At 36.4% G+C, this 21,126-nt stretch overlaps 1 protein-coding gene across 2 annotated transcripts in view; it reads left to right on the forward strand.

Moving 5' to 3' along the window:
• Nucleotides 1-19,599, forward strand: part of LOC115223168 (importin subunit beta-1) — a 41,813-nt gene extending 22,214 nt beyond the window's left edge. Inside the window, exons 10-24 of one of the 2 annotated variants that reach the window (XM_029793600.2) lie at nucleotides 854-955; nucleotides 1,491-1,659; nucleotides 3,294-3,538; nucleotides 3,657-3,790; nucleotides 5,281-5,356; nucleotides 5,899-5,970; nucleotides 7,394-7,465; nucleotides 7,559-7,706; nucleotides 9,230-9,312; nucleotides 9,432-9,539; nucleotides 11,311-11,454; nucleotides 12,649-12,754; nucleotides 14,644-14,758; nucleotides 15,716-15,874; nucleotides 17,009-19,599. In XM_029793600.2, coding sequence (XP_029649460.1) covers nucleotides 854-955; nucleotides 1,491-1,659; nucleotides 3,294-3,538; nucleotides 3,657-3,790; nucleotides 5,281-5,356; nucleotides 5,899-5,970; nucleotides 7,394-7,465; nucleotides 7,559-7,706; nucleotides 9,230-9,312; nucleotides 9,432-9,539; nucleotides 11,311-11,454; nucleotides 12,649-12,754; nucleotides 14,644-14,758; nucleotides 15,716-15,874; nucleotide 17,009 — 1,734 coding nt within the window. In that variant the 3' untranslated portion in view covers nucleotides 17,010-19,599. Of the gene's footprint in view, nucleotides 1-853; nucleotides 956-1,490; nucleotides 1,660-3,293; nucleotides 3,539-3,656; nucleotides 3,791-5,280; nucleotides 5,357-5,898; nucleotides 5,971-7,393; nucleotides 7,466-7,558; nucleotides 7,707-9,229; nucleotides 9,313-9,431; nucleotides 9,540-11,310; nucleotides 11,455-12,648; nucleotides 12,755-14,643; nucleotides 14,759-15,715; nucleotides 15,879-17,008 lie in introns of those variants that run through there. The other variant, XM_029793599.2, reaches the window with a different exon arrangement.
• Nucleotides 19,600-21,126: the final 1,527 nt, after the last annotated feature.

The raw sequence follows: 21,126 nt of genomic DNA on the forward strand, positions 1-21,126 counted from the left end.
GTCAAATGGACAGCTCCTGTTCTTGGGCAATTATAACATGCCACCTGGTTTAATACTCCCACCTGGTTTTTGGGTAGTTTACCAGAGTCCACTGTGTTACTAGCATTTGAGCTATGTGTCGATTTTGAAGATGCCTAGCCAACCCCCACACCTCACCTGTCTTTAGCCAAAAGGCCGTGGATGCTGCTTTTTCCTTCTAGCTGAACCATTAAAAATGGGTGGTTTGGATCCAATCTGAATTAAATGTGAACAAGTATTGCTCCATGGTTGAGAGGCTTACTTACCAACCTTGTGGTCTTTGGTTCATTCTCCCTGCATGGTACCTTGGGCTCCAGAATGACCAAAGAAAGCTCTGAGTGAATTTGGTAAATGGAAATTGAAAGAAACTCGTGTGTGTATACTGTTGTTACATAATGGTTGTAAATGAGCATTGTCACAACAAGGTTCGTTTCCATTCTTCTGTGATAAACGTCTGCTCATGGGGGGAAGTATTACCTTGATTGGAAATAGGTGGGGGTTGGTGACAGGAAGGGCATCTGGCTGTAGAAAATCTGCCTCAACAAATTGCATTTCACCCATGCAAGCTCGGGGAAAATGGACTTTAAAAGGACAGTGATGATCCATCCTGGATTTTTCACGTATAATAGATAACATTGGTATAGGATTCTCGTAGGAAGTGAGGCAACATAACGATCTGATTCACTGGTCTTAGCTGCTATTGTGACCCCTTATTATTACATCAACAATAATTGTAGATGGCTTAAACCAAGATTATGCACTAGAATTTTTGTATTTTTGTTTTTACTTACTGTTAAATTTTATTTCATTAAATGTTCAAAATTTTTTTTTTTAGGCTGATGAGGAAGGCCGACCTCCCGAAAGGAGCAGTAGGTTTTATGCTAAAGGAGCTCTACAGTTCCTCGTTCCAATATTATTGATAACCCTTACAAAACAGGTATATTGAATTTTTTTAATTAAAACAAAATTTTGCTCTTTCCTTAATGATTTAAAGAAAAAAAACCAACAAAATATAAAACCAAATCTTAAACTGCACATATATGTATGTGTGTATATATATATATATATATATACGCACATACATATGTAAATGTGTATTTATGTACATAATGATTAATCATCTTCAAATCCATTTCAAAACAATTGCTTGCATTAATTTTTTTGCCCCATATCGATTGAGATTAATTCTTCTACCATTCTTATTAGTAATAAATGTTCTAAATTTTTACTCAACCATTTTACTTTTACTCATCACATACCAAATTATTTTTTAGATTCTTATGAATATATATATATATATATATATATATTACATATTATATATTTATCATTGATTAGTTACTAGGCCAGTTAATTTTGTTGGTTAGATGGTACAGTATTGCTTCAGATGAGAATGAAACTGATTAAGGCATGAGTGAATTCTTCTCTTTGAGAGTCTTCCACTATATGTTTGCTGTTGTGTGTGTTTGCAGGAAGAGTTTGATGATGATGAGTGGAACCCATGTAAGGCAGCTGGTGTGTGTTTGATGCTGATGGCCACATGCTGTGAAGATGACGTTGTAGGTCATGTACTTCCTTTTGTCAAGGAACATATTGTCCATACAGATTGGCGCTTTAGAGATGCTGCTGTTATGGCATTTGGTAGGCATTCATTTATCATTGATAACTTCAAGACAGTTTTTTTTTTCTCTTTTTTTTTTAAATTCATGGATTTAACTACATTGTAATTAATATTGTTGACAGTTAATTATAGATATTTAAATCTTTTTTTTTTTTTCTAACCTTCAATTAGAATAAAATGTAAGCTGTGACTTTGATATAAGTGGAGATAAAGTAATGGGTATTTTGTCAGTGGTTTTGTGGTATATTCATGGTGAACTGGAACCTATCATTTAATTAGAATTCAGTAGAATATCATACTTTGTGCCATGTCACAGATGCCTCTGCCAATATCAGAAAAGCCATGAATTTTGGGTAAACATACAGTAGTGGATTTTCCCCATTTCCATCTACTGGTGTATTTAGTTTACTCTTCTAGTTTCTTGCACTGAGATGACTTCTTGAGGCACGGGACTTGTTCGACCCCTAAGCTGAATAACTGTACATACACTTGTGGGCCGTGTGACATGTTAAGGGGGCCAACCCTCCAAGCACTGCATTCTTTAATCAGTGGATCATTTTTCACTATTGAGACCTTTGGCAGGTACTACTCTTCTGGTTCAGATCACATTTGGGGGTAGTGTTGCCTAAAGTGTTACCACATACTCCTGAACTCCCCAGGTGGAACCTTATCACTAGATGCTTGCTGTTTAATGTCTTGCACAGGAAGTCTTATAAGAAGTGTTTGTTGCAACTGATACAGCAGCACATTCTTGGACCAAGTCTGGCATTTTTGGTTCCATCTGTCTGCTTGCTTCATTCTTATTCACCCAAGAACTGTTTTACATTCTTATCCTAAAAAGAATAAAGTTCAGCAACACCATAATTCCCCAAAAATGGTGCTAAAATTCCTGTTTTCTTCTAATTACAAGTACTTAAATGCAGGCATTAATTTGCCTTTGTACAAGCCATTTTTCCTGCTTAATTTCAAAAATCTCTTTTGCAAATTTGAAACCTTTTAAAGGTCTCCCACATTGTTTTTACTATAGGAATTGGTTAGAAATCAAAATAATTGTACTGCACTTGATTTTATTTTTCTATGATTTTATAATCTTCCCATTACATTTACAGTTTTCATTCTACTTTTACAACCATATCCAGGTTTCTGGAAATCTTTTCATGATAGCTAATCTATTGTCTCCTGACGATAACCAGGGTGGTTGGCATTGGTAAAGGCATTTCTTTGGATACTGTATAATTTAACACCTTGTTTAAATGGGTTTTTGCTATATCGTAATTGAAACAGGTTCATTCTAGATTGTCTAGAACAATGCCACTACTATCACAGCTCTTACCATTATTTTGCTTCATAAAGATAAATTACATGAAATAGACCATTTTTTTCTAACCAGCTCTGATGTGCAGAAGTTTGGCAATGGGGCGGTAATTGGTAATTAAAAAAATTTTTTTTAAAGAATGTCTTTCAGTTCTTTCACTTCTAATAACATTCACAATATCTTAACCTTAAGCTGGTTACAATTGTAGTTCATAATAGATTTACCTGGCTCAGGTAATAACTAAAATCATCTGGTGAGAATGTAAACAGAAAGACAAAAGCCTTTTGAATCCTACTTCTGTTGGCTGATTTTACTGATTTATTTTTGATTATTTTGTAGGATCTATCCTGGAAGGACCTGACCGCAATAAGCTGAAGCCTATCGTTGAACAAGCCATGCCAATGTTGATAAATTTGCTAAAGGACCGCAGTGTCGTAGTGCGAGACACTACAGCGTGGGCAGTTGGACGAGTGTGTGAAATCTTACCTGAAGCCGTTATTAACGATACCTGTCTGCCGCCACTCTTAGAAGCTTTGGTACAAGGACTTGAGGCTGAGCCACGTGTTGCACACAATGTTTGCTGGGTTAGTAGGTGTAGGAGTTTTTCAATTCTAAAAAAAAATGCCCCCTAAAAAAAAAAAACCACTGGCTAAATATCTTATGCTTTCACATGTATTAACTTGATGAATATATCTGTTACAGGCTATATCTGGTTTGGCAGAAGCAGCATACGAAATAGCTGCAGATACTGCTGAAGAGAATGTCGAGCCTGAAATGTATTGTCTTTCGTATTATTTTGATGGTATTGTTACCAAACTTTTGGAAACAACTGACAGGTAATTCACTGATAACTTTACAACCCCCCGCCCCCCATACACACACACATACATACATACATACACACAATTTGGCCTAATTTCTTGTTGTGTAGACTAATTCAGCTCAACCACTGCTGACCTAGGCTAAGCAAATATCCCAACTTTGACTGTCCCATTTTTGTATCCTTTTGGCTGCAATGTTTGTGTTGTGTTATAAAATAGTATGGTTGGGTTTGACAATTGCACTTAACCGTTTAGCATTCAGATTATTCTGTCAAATGTAATGCTTATTTATTCACACTGTTTTGAATTAATCATGCATTACCTCATAGCTTTGAGATTTTGATGATCTTATTGCTTATTTTGACATTGTCAGGTAGATTTGAGAGGCTGGATTTAGCCAAGTTATTAATAAAGGACTATTTGGGCCTGATAAGGCCAGTCTGAATATGAAAGGGTTAAACAAGTTGAGTGCCTACAAAGATTGGTTGGTATCTCTTAACTTTGGTCCTAACTTGGTAGACTGTACCATCCAGTTTTCAAATAAAATGCTGTTATTCATCACAGCAGTGTATCTAATGTTAATGTGCTGAACTAACCACACTTTAAAGCCATTTTCAACTTTGTTTATAACCAATGACAGACTGCTACATGTCTATAGCTACAAACTGTACTACACACTATTAATCATTTGATCTGCTGTAAGTAGCAGTCATACTGCTCAAATTTTATACCATCTTAAAAAATAGATTCTACCATTCTGTCATCAATCTAGCAAACGCACCTGTCTTTTGTACAGTTTAAGTTGCTTTGGTGGTATCTTTTCACTTTGTTCCAGGTGCCACCTGTGCTCAGTGAGTCATTTGCTCAGTGGGTTCTCCCATGAAGTAAATTTTAAGGAATCGCTATTCAGCATTGTCGACAGGAAGAACAGTGCCTATCCTGAATTTTGAACATTGGCATATAAGGAGTCTTTGTGAATGGATTTGTGACTGAAACTTGTCATATGGAAGGCAGTTTTAAATGCACATTTTCTATATAAATTGCTCTGAATCAGGGTGTTGACCAGGGGGTAAAGAGGAAAGGCTAGGGAGTGTTTTGCAGGTCAGGCAAGTGAACCTTTCCATTTGAGAAGCAGAGGTCACTGGATTCTCCAACCTACTTGAGGGCCTTGCAAAATGGACATATTACAGATATATCTCCTGTAACAGTCTCTCGATGAGTGGTGTAATCCTCGGCAGGATCATAGTGGAGTGCTTTTGATATCCATCGACTACTTGATGGCTTCCAGTAGCCATGGGCAAGAGCCTTCTGGTGAACATTAGACTGAAGTACCATCATCCGATGGTTATTGTCATCTGCCAGCCTTGAGATATAAAGATAGCTTTCTAAAACCTTGGCCCCTTTTTTTTTTGTCCCCTATAATTTGAATTGTGTGTATTGGTGTATAGACAACATTTTTACTGCATTACTTGAAGCCTATGTTTTGAACTGATTCTATTCTGCAGGCCTGATGCTAACCAGCACAATTTAAGGAATGCAGCCTATGAGGCGCTTATGGAACTTGTGAAAAATAGTCCAAAGGTAAGATTTGATGTGGCTTTGTATTTTTTTTCCAAGTCAGAATTGCTATGTACTGATAGGTAATTAGAAAAATAACAATCTCTACTTCAGATGATGTAAAAAATATCACGTTTGAAAATTTCACAGTATTTATGATCATATTTAGGCAGAAGTAGCTTTATTTCAATTTGCCTGTAGCTTTGAGATTTCAATGGTTGTTAATATTTCAGAAAACATGAGTGGATGTGAGAGGTTGGATCTGGCCAGATATGGCTGCTATAAATGCTGAAGAGTTAGAAATAACCATATATAGTTGAGGATATTAACTTTGTCTCGTGTTTCTATGGGATATTGATTGATTTTATCTTGGCCTATTCATGTTGAAAGTAAGATTTCCATGCATATATTGGACCTATTTATGTTAGAATTGATATGTTAATATGATTAGTTAGAAAGACCTGCAATGACCATGTGTGTCTTCTATTCGTAGTTTTCTTTTGTAAGATATTTAGTACATTCTTGCATATGAAAAATTTACATTTTAATATTGTTTTATATTCCAGGATTGTTATGAAACAGTGAAAAACACAACTATGATTATATTACAACGGCTTGAAAAAGTTTTACAGATGGAGGTAAGTTTTGTATCGGGTTTGACATGAGCATGAAAGCTTATTCAGTGTTGAAGCTGTTTGTTGACTGGTGTTATTCACCTCATCTGTTCTCAATGGCTCCTTCATCAGGAGAGGAAGGACAATCTGATAACTGCATCAAGCATAAAATCCTTATTTTAGTGGCTTATATAGATTCACTCGCCAACATTCTTCAACCATTGGCTAACAAGTATGCAGTTTTCTCCTCTTCTACTTTTATTATTGATGCAATAACTTTTGCTCCTGAAGGAAGTTCTCAAACTGGAAACTAGTTACTTGCTATAAGACTGTACTTGGTTAGTGGTACTCAGGAGCCTGGAAACTGTATTGAGTCAGCTACCCAAGAACAAGAATTCATTCAGATTCTGTCCACCAAATCTAACTTTTAAAAAAGGCTGCAGTTGACTCTAGGTTGTTGAAGATGCTTGTGTAAGATGCTATAAAGCAAGGTTGAATTTTAAACCATCTGCAAAGTCAACTTAACCATGCAGCTATGGCCTTGGCATCGATGGTCACAGCTATCATGCAAAGTCAAGACAAAGACTCAAGCATACACACACATACATGTACATGTGCAATGCACACAATCTGTTAGTTTCTGTCAACCAAAATTTACTCCAAAGGCTTAGATTAGTAGGACTATAGAAATGGCATACGACTTGCTCAAGATGACATACAGTGGGACTAAACCTGTAACTGCACGACCATACCTGCACCCACCCAACTCATAATGTGTATGTATATATATCTATAATAGTATATACAGATCAGGACTTTAACCCTATTAGAATTCATATCAATGCATTCTTATAGGGTTAATGTCCAGTATTGTAAGCTCTTGATTTCTGTAAAGTTTAACACGTCTGCAGTTGGATTATTTTTCACTGTTTATTCAAGTTTCCATGGTCTTGAGGAAGACCACACCTTTATTTAGTCTTAATTCAGTTGCATTTATACATTTAATGTCCACTTTCCATGCTGGTATGGGTAGGCCAGTTGACTGGTAACCAGCGAGCTGCACTGAGCTCCAGTACCATCTTCGGCGTGGTTTCTACAGCTAGATGCTCTTCCCAATGCTAATCAGTTTAGTGTGTTGGGTGCTTTTTTCTTTCTTCATACCATCAGCACTAGTGAGGTTGCTATATAACTTGCAAAAAAAGTAGAAAAGAACAGAAGGAAAGGGAGAAAGAAACACTCCTAAGAAGTATTTGAGGCGGGGGTGGGGGGTGGGCTGTGTGCCAGATATCAAAAGGATAAAGTATGGTAGGACAAGTACAGGTGTACTGCTAATTACTTTTAACAGGGTTTGTGGGAGGAATTTTGAGACCACGTGATGCTTCAAAACTGCAATTTTTCCTCAAACTTTATTTCTCCTAACTGTTGCCTTTTTTTTTTCTTTCTTCAGGGTCACATAAGTTCAACTTCTGATAGGGTACAATATAATGACCTCCAATCATTGCTGTGTGCTACACTCCAAGTAAGTATGTGATATTTGATGCTTTTGTCTGTTTCCTTTGTGTTGAATTACAATGTAACGTCTCCTTATTGTCCCTCGCTCTCTCTTTTGTAGAGTGTATTGCGAAAGGTAACTGCTGAAGATGCACCCAAAATCTCTAGCCCGATTATGACAGCTTTATTACAGATGTTCAACACCTCTTGTGGGAAATCCGGAGGAGTCCAAGAAGATGCTTTACTCTGTGTATCAACACTGGTTGAAGGTGTGTAATTTGATCTCTTTCCCCCCCCCATGTCTAAATTGCAATTAAAACAGTTGCTATTCATAAGTTCAGATATTCAACAACTGTCATGATGTTGATATCTATTTCTCGCTCCAACAGTTCACACATGTATAACACGCCATCCCACCCCCCTCTAGCTCTCCCAGTAAATAAATTGAAGTAGAATATTTGTATTTTCCTATTTAATATAAGTTATATAAATTATCGCTTTTCAAGGTTACACTCTAAAATGCGATTGTGTAGGATTTTAAAGATGTCTTGCTGCCGCAGTATTAAATTCTTTAATCCATTTGTTTCATTTCATTTTCGAAATACTAATTTATTAAAATAACTGTCATTTATTGATGTTTGGAATATGAATTAAACATAAAATTTTGATGGAAGGTTTCCATTCAGACGATTTCAAAACAAGATGTTTTTATCATAGAATGAATGGTTGTTTAGGATGGGTTGGTTTCAAATGGATTAGAGCACTGGGTATTTTGTAGGGTATTTCAGAAAATCTCTGAGCTTCATGATATCTCATTTCTGGTAATTCAATATTAAATTACAAGGTGGGTGGGTGTTTGGGGTCTAAATATGTCATTAACAACAGTTAGGTATTATTGATGGCCCAGAGAGATCAGGTTTGTTATATTGATGATTTTCATGCAGAATGCACCTTTAGGGAATTTGTGTTATTCATAACCGAGCTAATGAGGGAGTGCTTTTCATGATGACAAGACCTTTTCTGGAGAACACATTGGATTATATAGATAGTCAAGATAATCAATGTTTTGAATAACTTACAGCATAGGTCAGCTGCATGAAGCATCATGAATCCCATGTGGTTGAATAACTATCTATAATTACTTGCAGATAATTTTTTTCTGCTGGCTTGAGTTGGACGGTTTGTCTGGGTCCATTGAGCTGCAGGGTTGCCCTTGAGTACTTGTGTCAATGATTACATATTTCATGTGGAGGAATGGCTTGTCAAGCAAAATTCCTCTTAAAATACTTGTTTTTAGCGTTCCAATTTTAAATTCCTCTAAGGTCAGCCTATCATCAGCATCATCGTTTAACGTCCGTTCTCCATGCTAGCATGGGTTGGACTGTTCGACCGGGGATCTGGGAAGCCAGAAGGCTGCACCAGGCTCCAGTCTTATCTGGCAGTGTTTCTACAGCTAGATGTCCTTCCTAACGCCAACTACTCCGTGAGTGTAGTGGGTGCTTTTTACATGCCACCGGCACAGGTGCGAGGCTGGCAACGGCCACGATCTGATTGGTGCTTTTTATGTGCCACTGGCACGGATGTAGGCAATAAAGGAAGTATTAGTAATGTACTGGAGTCACTATTTATATAATCAGCCTATATATCTCTACCTTGAAACGGAAGTTCCTGTGCTGCACATACTAAGTTCATAATCATTTCTTAAACTGTGTATATGAATCTACAATAATCAATCTTGTCCATGGAAACAGTGGCAATGTCTGGTAATGTTCTTGTTCTTTTTGTTTTCTAGTTCTTGGAGAAAATTTCTTGCCATACATGCCAGCTTTCAAGCCATACTTGACTCTTGGACTGAAAAATCATGCAGAATATCAGGTCTGTTATTCCATTGCAATCTGAACTCTTTGCAATATTGAGAAGTTCTAGTTTAAGCAAATGACTTTTTTCTTTTCTTTTTTTATAATTGTTTGTATTTTTACTTGGTTCTGATTCAGGTGTGTCAAGCTGCAGTTGGTTTAACTGGTGATATCTGCCGAGCTGTAGGAAATAATATATTACCATACTGTGATGAGTTAATGACTATGCTTGTGGAAAATCTTGGGGTAAGTACTATCAAACCCTGAACTATACATAGCTGCAATTCATAAAGCATTGCTTTTTGGGGGTTGCAAAATGGGGACTAAACACTCATTTTTGTGCAAGAAACAGGGTTTAACCTCATTCTGAAAGGGACTTCCACTTTATTTTTGTGTGTTCTGTGAAGTTGTTTAGATGTTTTTTTTCTTGCATTGAGTATCAAGCTGTAAATTAGATTTCAGTGGTATTAGAGAGGACTTGGAGGATAAAATGGTGATGTATCAGTCATTCATACACACCAGTAATCTGATAACAGGTTTTATTGATTCTGAGTGCGTTAATCACATTGACTAATTGTATTGATGCTTTTGTCACTGATGTAAGCTTTACATTAACTTCGAAAGCAAAGCTTGCTGAATATTTTCTTCGACTTTTTTTTCCGAAGAAATTTCTGTCAGGATAAACGAAAGGAGCACTAAATATGCCAATCAACAGATGTCACCTTTTCCATATCAATAGAAAGCTTTTTCAAATGTGAGTTGTGCAGCTTCCAAACTGCAAGTACTTCTGGAGTAAAAATTCAGCTCTGAGACACAGAATTGATACTTAGGCCTTGATATCTTGATAAACAAATATATACAAAAATGTAACCTATATTCAACCTGCCTGGGCAGGTGACAAATGCAGTGTACTACATTATTTTGTTTATGCATTAGCTTAGAAAACTGGAACTTAGTTGGTTATGATGATGATTGCAGTTTAACAGCCTGCTCATGAAATTAACCCTCAAGTAGCCAAGCACTTCAGACCCTTATAGTTGTGTAGAGTTCTTGGAGATTCAGCATGACACAGATTGAGACAAGGCCTGGCTAATATTCAATGAGTATACAGCAAAATTTTGATGGAGAAGAATTGTGCAAATTACTGGATTATCTATCATTTGAAATTTATACACATAAGGCAGGTGTACCATAAAGATAAAACGGAGCAAAATACTGGAATTTGTCTTTGAAGAAAAGTAGGACACCATCTACTAAATGTAATAAACTTCCCTGTCCATAAATACACAATGATTCACAACCCAAATAAATCAAAATTTGTCACATCTTAAGCTAAATTTGAAAAAAAATTTCTATACACAACAAACAATATTCCTAAAAGATGCTCTGGTTTTTAACTTTCTGGAGTTTGTGGGGAATTATAAGATAAAAGTGGAAGGAAAAAATATTTCCAAAGCTTCACAGTAGTCAGATATAATGTGAAATAATGTCAGTGTAGTTCAGTTGCTTAGGCATATCATGTTTTCACAAATGTACTTTTGAGATTTGCATTGAAATTTTCATTTAACCCTTTGATGTTTAAACTAGCTATATCCAGCCCAAATATTCTACTCATTTTATGCTTAAACTGGCCAGAACCAGTGTCTCACACCTACCCTGATATGTCATTCTAAAAATAAACAATTACATATTTCAAATCTTGAAGCTACAAGATAATACCAGGTTAATTTTTTAAAATGTAAATGAATAAGGATTACTTCTGACATTAATTTGAACACTAAAGGGTTAAATATGACAAGACCATTTCAGCTATGTTTGTAACATAAGCCAGAGTATTTAACAGCTGGGATAGTAATGAAACAATTAATGGCTTTTGTATATATATATAACTACTCTTGATCATATTAGCATTGTGTTTTCCTTTGTAAGCTTTCATTGCCAACAATTTTTAGTACTTGAAGTGTTGTTGTTTCTCTGTGGTGTTGAATTTAATTTATTGAAAACCTTTGCATTTCAGGATGAAACTGTCCATCGTTCTGTTAAACCTCAGATCCTGTCTGTGTTTGGTGATATTGCTCTAGCAATTGGTTCTTACTTCAAAAATTACCTAGCAGTTGTTTTGAATACATTGCAACAAGCATCGCAGGCACAAGTTGACAAGGTAAAGTGTACAAGACCCGTTTCCTTGGCATGGCTGGAATATTTTTGTTTGAATAGAAATCTAGGTGTTTAGCAAACCTTACCAGGAAACATTTCAACCAAATTCCCAAATGAAGATGGTTTGATATGTTGATACAACCTATATCTGGTGAATCGAATCACTAGAGCGTCAAAGTAAATGATTTATGGGAATTTGAACTCATTGCATCTCAGTTCAAATACTGCATTCAGAATCCTGCAAACACTGCCATGATAGTGAAGTAGTCTCGGTTAGATGCACTAAGAAATCAAAAGCAAAAATGCCTCACGTTACTCTGCTATGCCCTTATTGGGTTGATATTGAATAAGAGTTGAATTTATAACCATGATGATGATGAAACTGATAGTAGTCTAACTAATATAACCTTGATTTTTTTTTATCCTCATAGATTTTGTAAAGATGTAATAGTTCTAACTTAAATATTTGGCTGCATAGATTTGTGTTGTCAACATGGAGGAAGGAGTTAACTTTTAACTGCAAGATTAAATTTCAGTTGTATTAAATATCTACCAAAAGTGTAATTGGTATTTTTCTGCAACTTGTTACCTCACTAGGTTCGACATATCAACCAAAAAAAAATAGTTTCACTTCACGGAGGGTAGATCAGTATATAAAACTTTCTGCAATTAAGAGTAATGAAATCTGAGTGGCCATATTGGGTTTCCTCAATTAGTTAAGCATGCTTTATTACAAATAACAGCAGTCATTTGCCAAACATATTGTTTTACACACACACATATATCTCCAAATATATATATATATCCAAGCTGGAGACGAGCACTAATGTTCAATGTGGCAGGCTTGATAATTGCTGAGGATTTTCAGCATGAAACTAACGGTAGCCTTCTCAACACACTAAGTATTTATCTACAAATGCAATTGAGCATTCATTCTCACTGTTTTTAGAATTTGTGTGTGTACACATTTGTGAATAACTGTTGGAAGATGCATAGTCTGAAAGAGGAGTCCTTTGAAGCAATCCAGTCAAGTTGCCAACTTCATTAAAATTGATATTCTGTTTTTGTTATTTGTCTATTATTGTTGGGGCATGGTTTATAACACATTGATGCCTTGGCAGCAACCTTTTTAATCATTTTGCTTTAAATTGTTTCATTTTTTCTTTATTCTTTTTTCTCTCTCTCTCTCTCATTCTAGACTGACTATGATATGATTGATTACTTGAATGAACTGAGAGAAGGCTGTTTAGAAGCTTACACTGGTATTGTGCAAGGTTTGAAAGGTGATGCTGAGCAGATAAACCGTACGTTGTTGATTCATACATACAGCCTTGTCTATGGTGTTCCTTATAGGGTCGGGATCAGTGCATGAAGCTCATTTAGAGGAATGGCATACAGTGGGAATAATCAAGTTGTAAACAAGGAAAGAATGAACTTGTATGAAGAAATGGTTATAATCAGATGGCACTGAGTTTCCTTTCCGACCACATGGTTTCAGATTTTGAGTCTGTGTGGTACTTTAGGCAGGTGTCTTCTATAACCCAGGCTGACCAAGCCTTGTGAGTGGACTTGGTGGATAGAAATAAGTGAAAGTCTGTGTCTGTCGAAACAAAGGTTTTGCTGTTTTGTGATAGTTGTAAATCTTAAGGCTCGTCAAGCCAAGTGAAATTGTAGTCATAGCCAATGCCGGTGGCACATTAAGAGCACCCATTACACTCTTGGAGTGGTTGGTGTTAGGAAGGGCGTCCAACTGTAGAAACCATGCCAAATCAGATCGGATCCCCAGTGCCTCTCTCCAGCTTACCAGTCTCAGTCAAACTGGCTAACCCATGCCAGCATGGAAAGCAATGAGTGTCACTGGCATGCAAGCAGTGGTGTTTATTTCTAATGCTCTGTGAGGACATATTTGTCCTTGGGAAAATTACCTTGCTTTTGGAGAAATGAGGTTTGGTGACAGGAATTCCAACTCTGCCTATGCAAGTCTGGAAAAGTGGACATTAAAATGATTATGATGTTGAAATGTTGTATACTGTTCAGTGTAGGTTTTGGGTAGATGTTGACAGTGATGAATCTACGGGTTAGGTGGTGTTGAAACTAGTTTGGTAACTGGTCACTATTTTGTTTAGTTTACTTGTTGGATTAACTCTAGTATTTGGATTACTCTGTCAAATGTAATGTTTATTCACATGCTATGAATTAATCATGAATTATCTCCTAGCTTCAAGATTTTAATGATACAATTGGCCATTTTTCGAATGGCATTGTAGGACTTATGGGAGAGGCTGCATCTGGCCAGTTTGAACATCAACTAGAATATTCTTCAGGCACTGGGCCTCACTGAGGAAATGACAAAGGACTGGCAGATGTGATTTGCTGTACTTGATAAGACACATCAAGCTAGATAAAATTGCTGTCTTCCACACATAACGGGCTTGTCCTATCAAGTGGCAGTGACACATGAAAGGCACCCAGCACACTCTGTTAAGTAGTTGGCATTAGGAAGGGCATCTGGCCATAGAATCATGCCACAAGAGACGGCTGGAGCCTGGACAGCTCCATGTCAAACCGTCCAACCTATGGCAATGAGGAGGGCGGACGTTAAATGATGGGCGAGCTGGCAGAAATGTGTAGCCGTATTTCGTCTGCCGCTACGTTCTGAGTTCAAATTCCGCCAAGGTCGACTTTGCCTTTCATCCTTTCGGGGTCGATAAATTAAGTACCAGTTATGCACTGGGGTCGATCTGATCGACTTAATCCGTTTGTCTGTCCTTGTTTGTCCCCTCTGTGTTTAGCCCCTTGTGGGTAGTAAAGAAATAGTTAAATGATGGGCTGGTTTAAATGCTAAAAGGTTAAACCAGCCACATGTGACCCAAACATTTATCAGTCTGAAAATCGTCACATTGTTGAAATCTTGAAGTTCCAAGATAAAACCAAATGAATAAACAATCCCTAAATTTGACAAGAGATAATCTAAATGCTGAAAGGTTAACTTGCATGAAATTGAGTAATATGAAAACATTTGTTGTTGTATTAGTTGTAGTCTTTCGTGAAGTTGTTCATATTGGTACCATGTCTGACAATTCCCTTGTGTTTGTGTGTGGTGGGTGATCGTGAACTTGTGATGTTTGGGTTAGTAGTCTTATTGAAGAATTGTTTAATTTTCTGTGATTTTTTTCTTCTTCTCCCCCTTCAGCTGATGTCAATCTCATTCAACCACATGTTGGACACATGATTTCATTTATTGAACACATAGCTCAAGATGAAGATCATAGTGACAGTAACATAGCTGCGTGTTGTGGCTTAATAGGGTAAGTTCATCTTTTACTTGTTTCAGTTGTTGGACTTTGGCCATGCTGGGGCACCACCTATATGGGTTTAGTGAAACAAATTTTTCTAAGTAGTAATTCTGTCAGTCTCATGCTTACAGGGATGTAAACAAACCAACCACTGGTTGTTGGTTGGGTGGGGATAATAAGATGCATACACACATCTTTTAACCCTTTTGTTACCAACCCGGCTGAAACCAGCTCTGGATCTGAGTACAAATGTCTTGTTTTCATAAGTTTTGAAGTCACAATTTATGTTCCTAACAGTAGCTAAATATTTGCTGTAGCCCATCTCTTATACTAAGAAAAAAACTGCAACTAAGTTATTTTACTAAATTCTTTGTTATATTTAAAGTAATTGAAAGAAACACAGAGCATCTCAAAATAAATACAGTAAAGAAAGGGTTAATGTCTACTTTACTGTGCTTGCATGGCTTGAGTGAAGTTGACAGATTTTCTACAGCCAGATAACTCTTCGTCAACCATCACCTGTTTCCAAGCGAGGTAATGTTTCTCCAACACTCAACATAGTTTTGCAGAATATTGGAAATGAATGACTAATCATCATTTACAACTATCACATGATTGTCAAGACGAGGAGACGCATATACTCAACAGGTTTCTTCTATCAATCAGATCTACTCATATCTTGGTCAGGTGCCATGCTGCGGGATTGAACACACACCCATGTGGTTGGCAAGCAAACTTACCACACAGCCATGCCTGCACATGCACACATACATACCTACACACATTGACCTTCACACAGTTTCTGTCTACCAAAATTCACTCACAAGGCATTGGTTAGCTTGGGGCTAGAGCAGAAGATATGTATTTGATTTCAGTATGGGTTTGGCCACATTTGAATAATTACTATAAATCAAATACGTTGTGCCATTTGTAGTAACCTTTGACCTTTGTACTGTTTTGTATTTCTAGTGATCTCTGTGCTGCTTTTGGTGCAGCCATGATGCCTTTTGTTGATAAGGAATCCATACAAGCCTTGTTAACGAAAGGCCGACGCTCCAAGGTGTCTAAAGCGAAAACACTAGCAAGTTGGGCCACTAAAGAGATAAGAAAACTGAAGAATGCATCTTGGTAAGTTGACTTATACAGCTTTCTTGTTTCTTATAGATGGACTCTGATCAGTTTCATCTTAGCCTTTTATCCATTTTTTTCGTTCGTGTCCCCTTTTTCTATATTTGCATGGGTTAGATGGAATTTGTTTTGGCTGATTTTCTGTGGCTGGATGCCTTTTTGCCAACCCTCGCCTGTTTCCAACATTAAACTTTAGATTTATAAAATTTTGGCTATTTTCATCAAGGTCTTGGAAAGTTATGAAAATGAGATGTCACTTTTATGAATTCCTCTGAATTCTTACATTGTTATATTTGGGGAATGGTCTTTTTTTTTTTTCCTTTGCCAATTAATCATACACACTATATATTCATTCTTCATCACGCATCCTGTGACCGCTTCAGTGACTCCATCTGATGTATCTCCTGGTCTGTTAATTTTCAAATTAAATTCAGAACAAGAGTATGTCAAATTTTTTAAAAGTACCATCAAGTTTGGTACTTAGTCTTTTTAAATCATTTAACATTCAGATTAATCTCTCAAATATAATTATTTATTCATATAATAATCTTAATCCTGTATTATCTTGTAGCTTTGAGATTTTGATGTGATTAGTTTTTAGAAAGACTTTGTAGGGGTAGGTCTGAGCAGCTGGTTTGAACACAAAACAGAATATTTGGGCTGGGTATGGCCTGTTTAACCCATTAGCATTCAGATTTCACTCTCGAATGTAATGCTTATTTATTCACATTGCCTTGTAGCGTTTGAGATTTCAACGATGATTTATTTTTAGAATAATATTATAGGGTAAGTGTGAGAGAGAACAGTCTGAAGGTGAAACCAGTAGATTATTACAGCTGGGTTAAATGCCAAAGGTTCAAGTTAGCCAGATCTGGCTTCTCACACCTTCTCTACAATGTCTTTCTAAAAATAGTATCATTGAAATCTTCAAACTCTGAGATACTGTGCAACTAATTAGAAAACAAATGGGGATAAATAGGAATTACCTGCGATAGAGTAATCTGAATGCTAAAGGGTTAAGACAGATGAATGTGGTTTGAGGGAGATAGAGGTTACCATGTCGGCTTAAAGGCCTACATGATTGTGTGTATTCTTACTGTTACTAATTCCTTCTTTTATTCTTTCTTTTTTCAGAGCTGCTGAACAGCCTGGCATGGTCAAATGAGAATAGGACCACAGGTCTTAAGTCGTCAGCGGTGGCGGCAGTCTCAACTCGTTTGAATGAGTGTGAGCGTGAGTGAAATCATCTCATCAAACTGTCACAATCCCCGGCAGGCACCTACCTACCTCCCCGACAAGACATCTTGAAGGGGCAGTCAATCCCCAGACCCTCCCTCCCTCTGCTACCAAATGGCTTACTACCAGCCGATAAGTTGAATATTAGTGATGCTTAAATTTCTACTTAGGCAAAAGAAAAAATTTAAAAACCCAGCTCTCGTATTTGGGACTTGAAGGAAAGATTTTATAAAATGAAACCATAATTTTGATACTATTATTATTATTAATTCAAAATTTACTTCATTTTTTTTTTTTTTTTTTTTTAATATACACTTGTTAGGCTCCAGCTCTCTTTTATTGTTGTTATGTTGTTGTTGACCCATTCTAGTGTTGTACTTTATGTATTCAACAACTGAAAAGGGAAACTCCAAAAGAAGAAAAAAAAAAGTGAAATAAACGGGCTGCATATTAAAGTCTTTCTTTTCCAAATCCCATTTTTCTTGTTAAATCTGTGAGAGACTCAAATTTGCTCATTATTATTATTATTATTATTTATTATTCTTAAGAAATTGTTATCTCTTTAAGTTGTCTTATTATTATCCTTATATACTTATTGTATAGTGGATTTTAATGGAAAAATATTCTCCTCCCAGCTGTGTCTGTCGTTATGGTGACAGAAGTTCCTGAGGAGACGGTGGAGAAGATTGAGGAGAACACTCAGCAATTTGCAAGAAATTGATGTCCAGACTTGTGTTACCTCCACTGTCATGGAGTTACGTATTTGAAGTAGTTTGATGGACCTAGAAGCTATATGATATTGCTGTTTGACACTGGCACCACGACATAGCTAATGATGCCTGTTTATGCCTTATGTGTCGCATTTTTTTTTCTCTCTCTCCTCTATTTCAAAATAGTTTTGAAGGTTTTCCCACCACCATCACCCCTTCTGTTCATTCATAAACGCACGACCTCGTTAGAAAATTGGTCAGAGGGTACAAAATAGTTCTGGAATGTTTTCCTACCATCTATAGCATTGTTCCTTCTACAGGCAGGCTTGCTTTGCTTGCCTGGAATTGCAGTGATAATAATCTTCAACTTAGAAAAAACTTGGAGCAAGAGAAAGGTGCCTGCCCAGCAGCTCTGGAGGAGTTTAGGTGTCGTCTGTGCCTTCACACTGCCGCAGTACTTTAATGTATTGCTGCTCTAACCTGCCAACATGGACTGCTGTATGAAGAGTCAGTTCTTGTCAGTAAGCAACTAATATGAAAAGGATTTTTAGGGCTTGCCTCATTAGGCTGCAAAAGGATATGTGTGCACATAAATATATGTGTGTGTGTGTATATGTATGTCTGTGTATATGTGTGTTGTGTACACATATAATTCTCAGTATTATCTCATTAGAATCTGCGACTAGGTTCTGTGTGAAAGAAAGAAGAAAATAATACTTGAGTAGGTACTAGAAGGGTGGGACAAAAAGGTTACACAAAATTGCCTAATATTGGTGGGTTTTTTTCCTCTTCCAAAATTTAACAACTGAGCTTCAAATATCCTATGAGTTGCCAACCCAATGCAAGGACTATAGAGAAATTGCTGTTATTCAGTAGCCCCAGATATCCATGTGTGTGTGCATGTATGTAAGCGTCTAGAAATTGCATGTACCAAGCTTAAAGATTTAAAAGCAAAAAAAAAAATACAAACAAAAGGAAGAAAAAAAAAAAACAGGAAAAACAGAAAAGAAAAAAGATGTGGAATTAAAAAGAAAAAAAAACACAAACTCAACCTCTTCAGACTTAATTATGTTTAACTTTCAGCTATTGTAATTTAGTAATCTAATTTTAAACTGCTGCATTTAAAAAACAAACAAAAAAATTGTTTATTTTTTTATTTACATTTTTTTAAAAATTTATTTTAGATTGTAAAGCTTGGTACATGCAGCTTCCCTTTAAGTCTACAGCACAAGCTTAGCTGTGAAATGTCTTTTTCCTTCCCTCTCCTTTTTTCTTTCTATGCCACACTTTTTTTTTTTTAGTTTAAATGTCTCCTCATATTTCTGTCCTAAATTTTTTTTTTTTTTTTTTGTAAATTATCACTTATTTTGCATGTGCTTGCAATGATTTCTGTAGTAATTTTCTTTCCCTGAATGTTTTTTTTTTATAAATACTTACGTTTCCTTGCAAACAGCTATGTTGAGAAAGTATATATTAATTTGTGGCAAAGAAGAAAAAAATTTTTTTTTAATGGGTTAGATGCATTTGAACAGCCACTCTCTATGATTGAAAAGTAAAACAAAACAAAAAAAAAAACTGCCCCTGGGTTCAAGTATCTGTCCCCAGTCCCTTCCTTTATTTCCCTACCTCCTTCCCTCCCGGCCCTATCCTACCCTCCTGGTTTTTAAAAGAAAATACAAATTATTGATGAGTTTTCTGTTTGTTTCTATTTTTCTTTTCCTAATGTTATTTTCCAAACCTGTGTGCTGTGTAAATCTATAATAAATCAGCAGATTACTACATTTGTCTCTTTAATTCTTTAGATTATCATTAGAGTATATATATATATATATGTCTATGTCTATGAGCAGGGCATAGCTGTGTAGTCTTCAGGTTCAATTAGGCAGTATGATACCTGAAGCACTGTTTTTTACTACATTATGTATGTATGTGTATATATATATATTCAATAATAAATTAAAAGCACCACTAGTATTGTAGACATTATCATCTACACATACTCAGTGTGTTTTTTGTTTGCTTTCTGGTTCACTGTGGTGAAGCCACTGAAAGACTTCATTGTTCTGGGTGTTGAAGCACCTGAAAGTCATAGGCAGGTGAGATAACTCGTTCCCAGGTTCCATTCGGGAGTGATGAATACTGATAATCCCTGGACCGACCAAAACCTTACGAGTGTTAGGTTTCGTGGATGGAAACTGAAAGAAGCCCATTATGTGTGTATTTGTCGTCACTGCTAATTGTAAATAACTGTGATAGTTATATATAAGCAGCATCATTTGTAATCTTGTGAAAATATTTGGCCATCAAGCTGTTTTTAAATTGAAAAGGTCTACTTAGAAACAGGTGAATGTTGGCAACAGTATTGAAGTATTTGATCTGTCCTTGGGAACATGGAGAACTGAGCATTGATAAATATCAATGTGTATGAACATGTGGTCAAACAATGGCTTTGTGGTCAAGAAGTTCCCTTTGTAACAATGTGGATTCAGGTTTCATCTATTTGACACCTTGAATGAATGTCTTCTAAAGCCTTTAGCATTGTTGCTGTTGGGACAGTGGTAAGATATTTACATCTAATGTCCTATGTATCATCACTTTCAATGTGTGACAACTAGCAGAATTTAAAAAAATCTTTAAAACAAGAACATATGACCACAGAATGCTACCTTGATATGTCTTGTCCAACCCATGTCAGCATGGAAAAACACAATGCTGATTTTATGCATATATGTATATTATAACATGCCTGTATGTTCCATGCTTGTATGATAGGTGGTACTTTTATATGACTGGATGCTTTCCCTGTCACCAATCTATGCCTCTTTCCAGGTAAGGTAATATTTTCCTTTGGCTAAACAGGTTTTAACAGAAGACTAGAAACAACTATCATGATGTCAAGACAAGGGGTCACACACGATGAGCTCCTTTTAGTTTTCATTCATCACGTCCACTCAAGACTTTGGTTTGGCCCAGGGCTGTAGTCACTGACATCACGAATCTTTCTTGTTTATCCCCTCTTCCCTTTCCCCCCTCACAGACCTATAACTTATTGGGTTGGGGAGGTAAAATTCTTCTCTTTGTACACATGTGATTAGGGATGGGTGTTGAAGGAAAGTTATTGGTTGATGTACCAATGTTTGGCTCAATAGTCCCATGAAAATACAGTAAGGAGTTTAGGCATTGTTATTAATGTACAATATGCTGAGAGACTAGCTCTTGGCATGGGGATCTTGCGGGCAGGATCCCCTGCGGGCAGGATCCCCATACGATTAGTAAGTTTGAACCTATACAAGAAAGACAATTTAA

The sequence above is a fragment of the Octopus sinensis genome, linkage group LG22 (genome assembly GCF_006345805.1).
Source record: "Octopus sinensis linkage group LG22, ASM634580v1, whole genome shotgun sequence".
Lineage (NCBI taxonomy): Eukaryota > Metazoa > Mollusca > Cephalopoda > Octopoda > Octopodidae > Octopus > Octopus sinensis.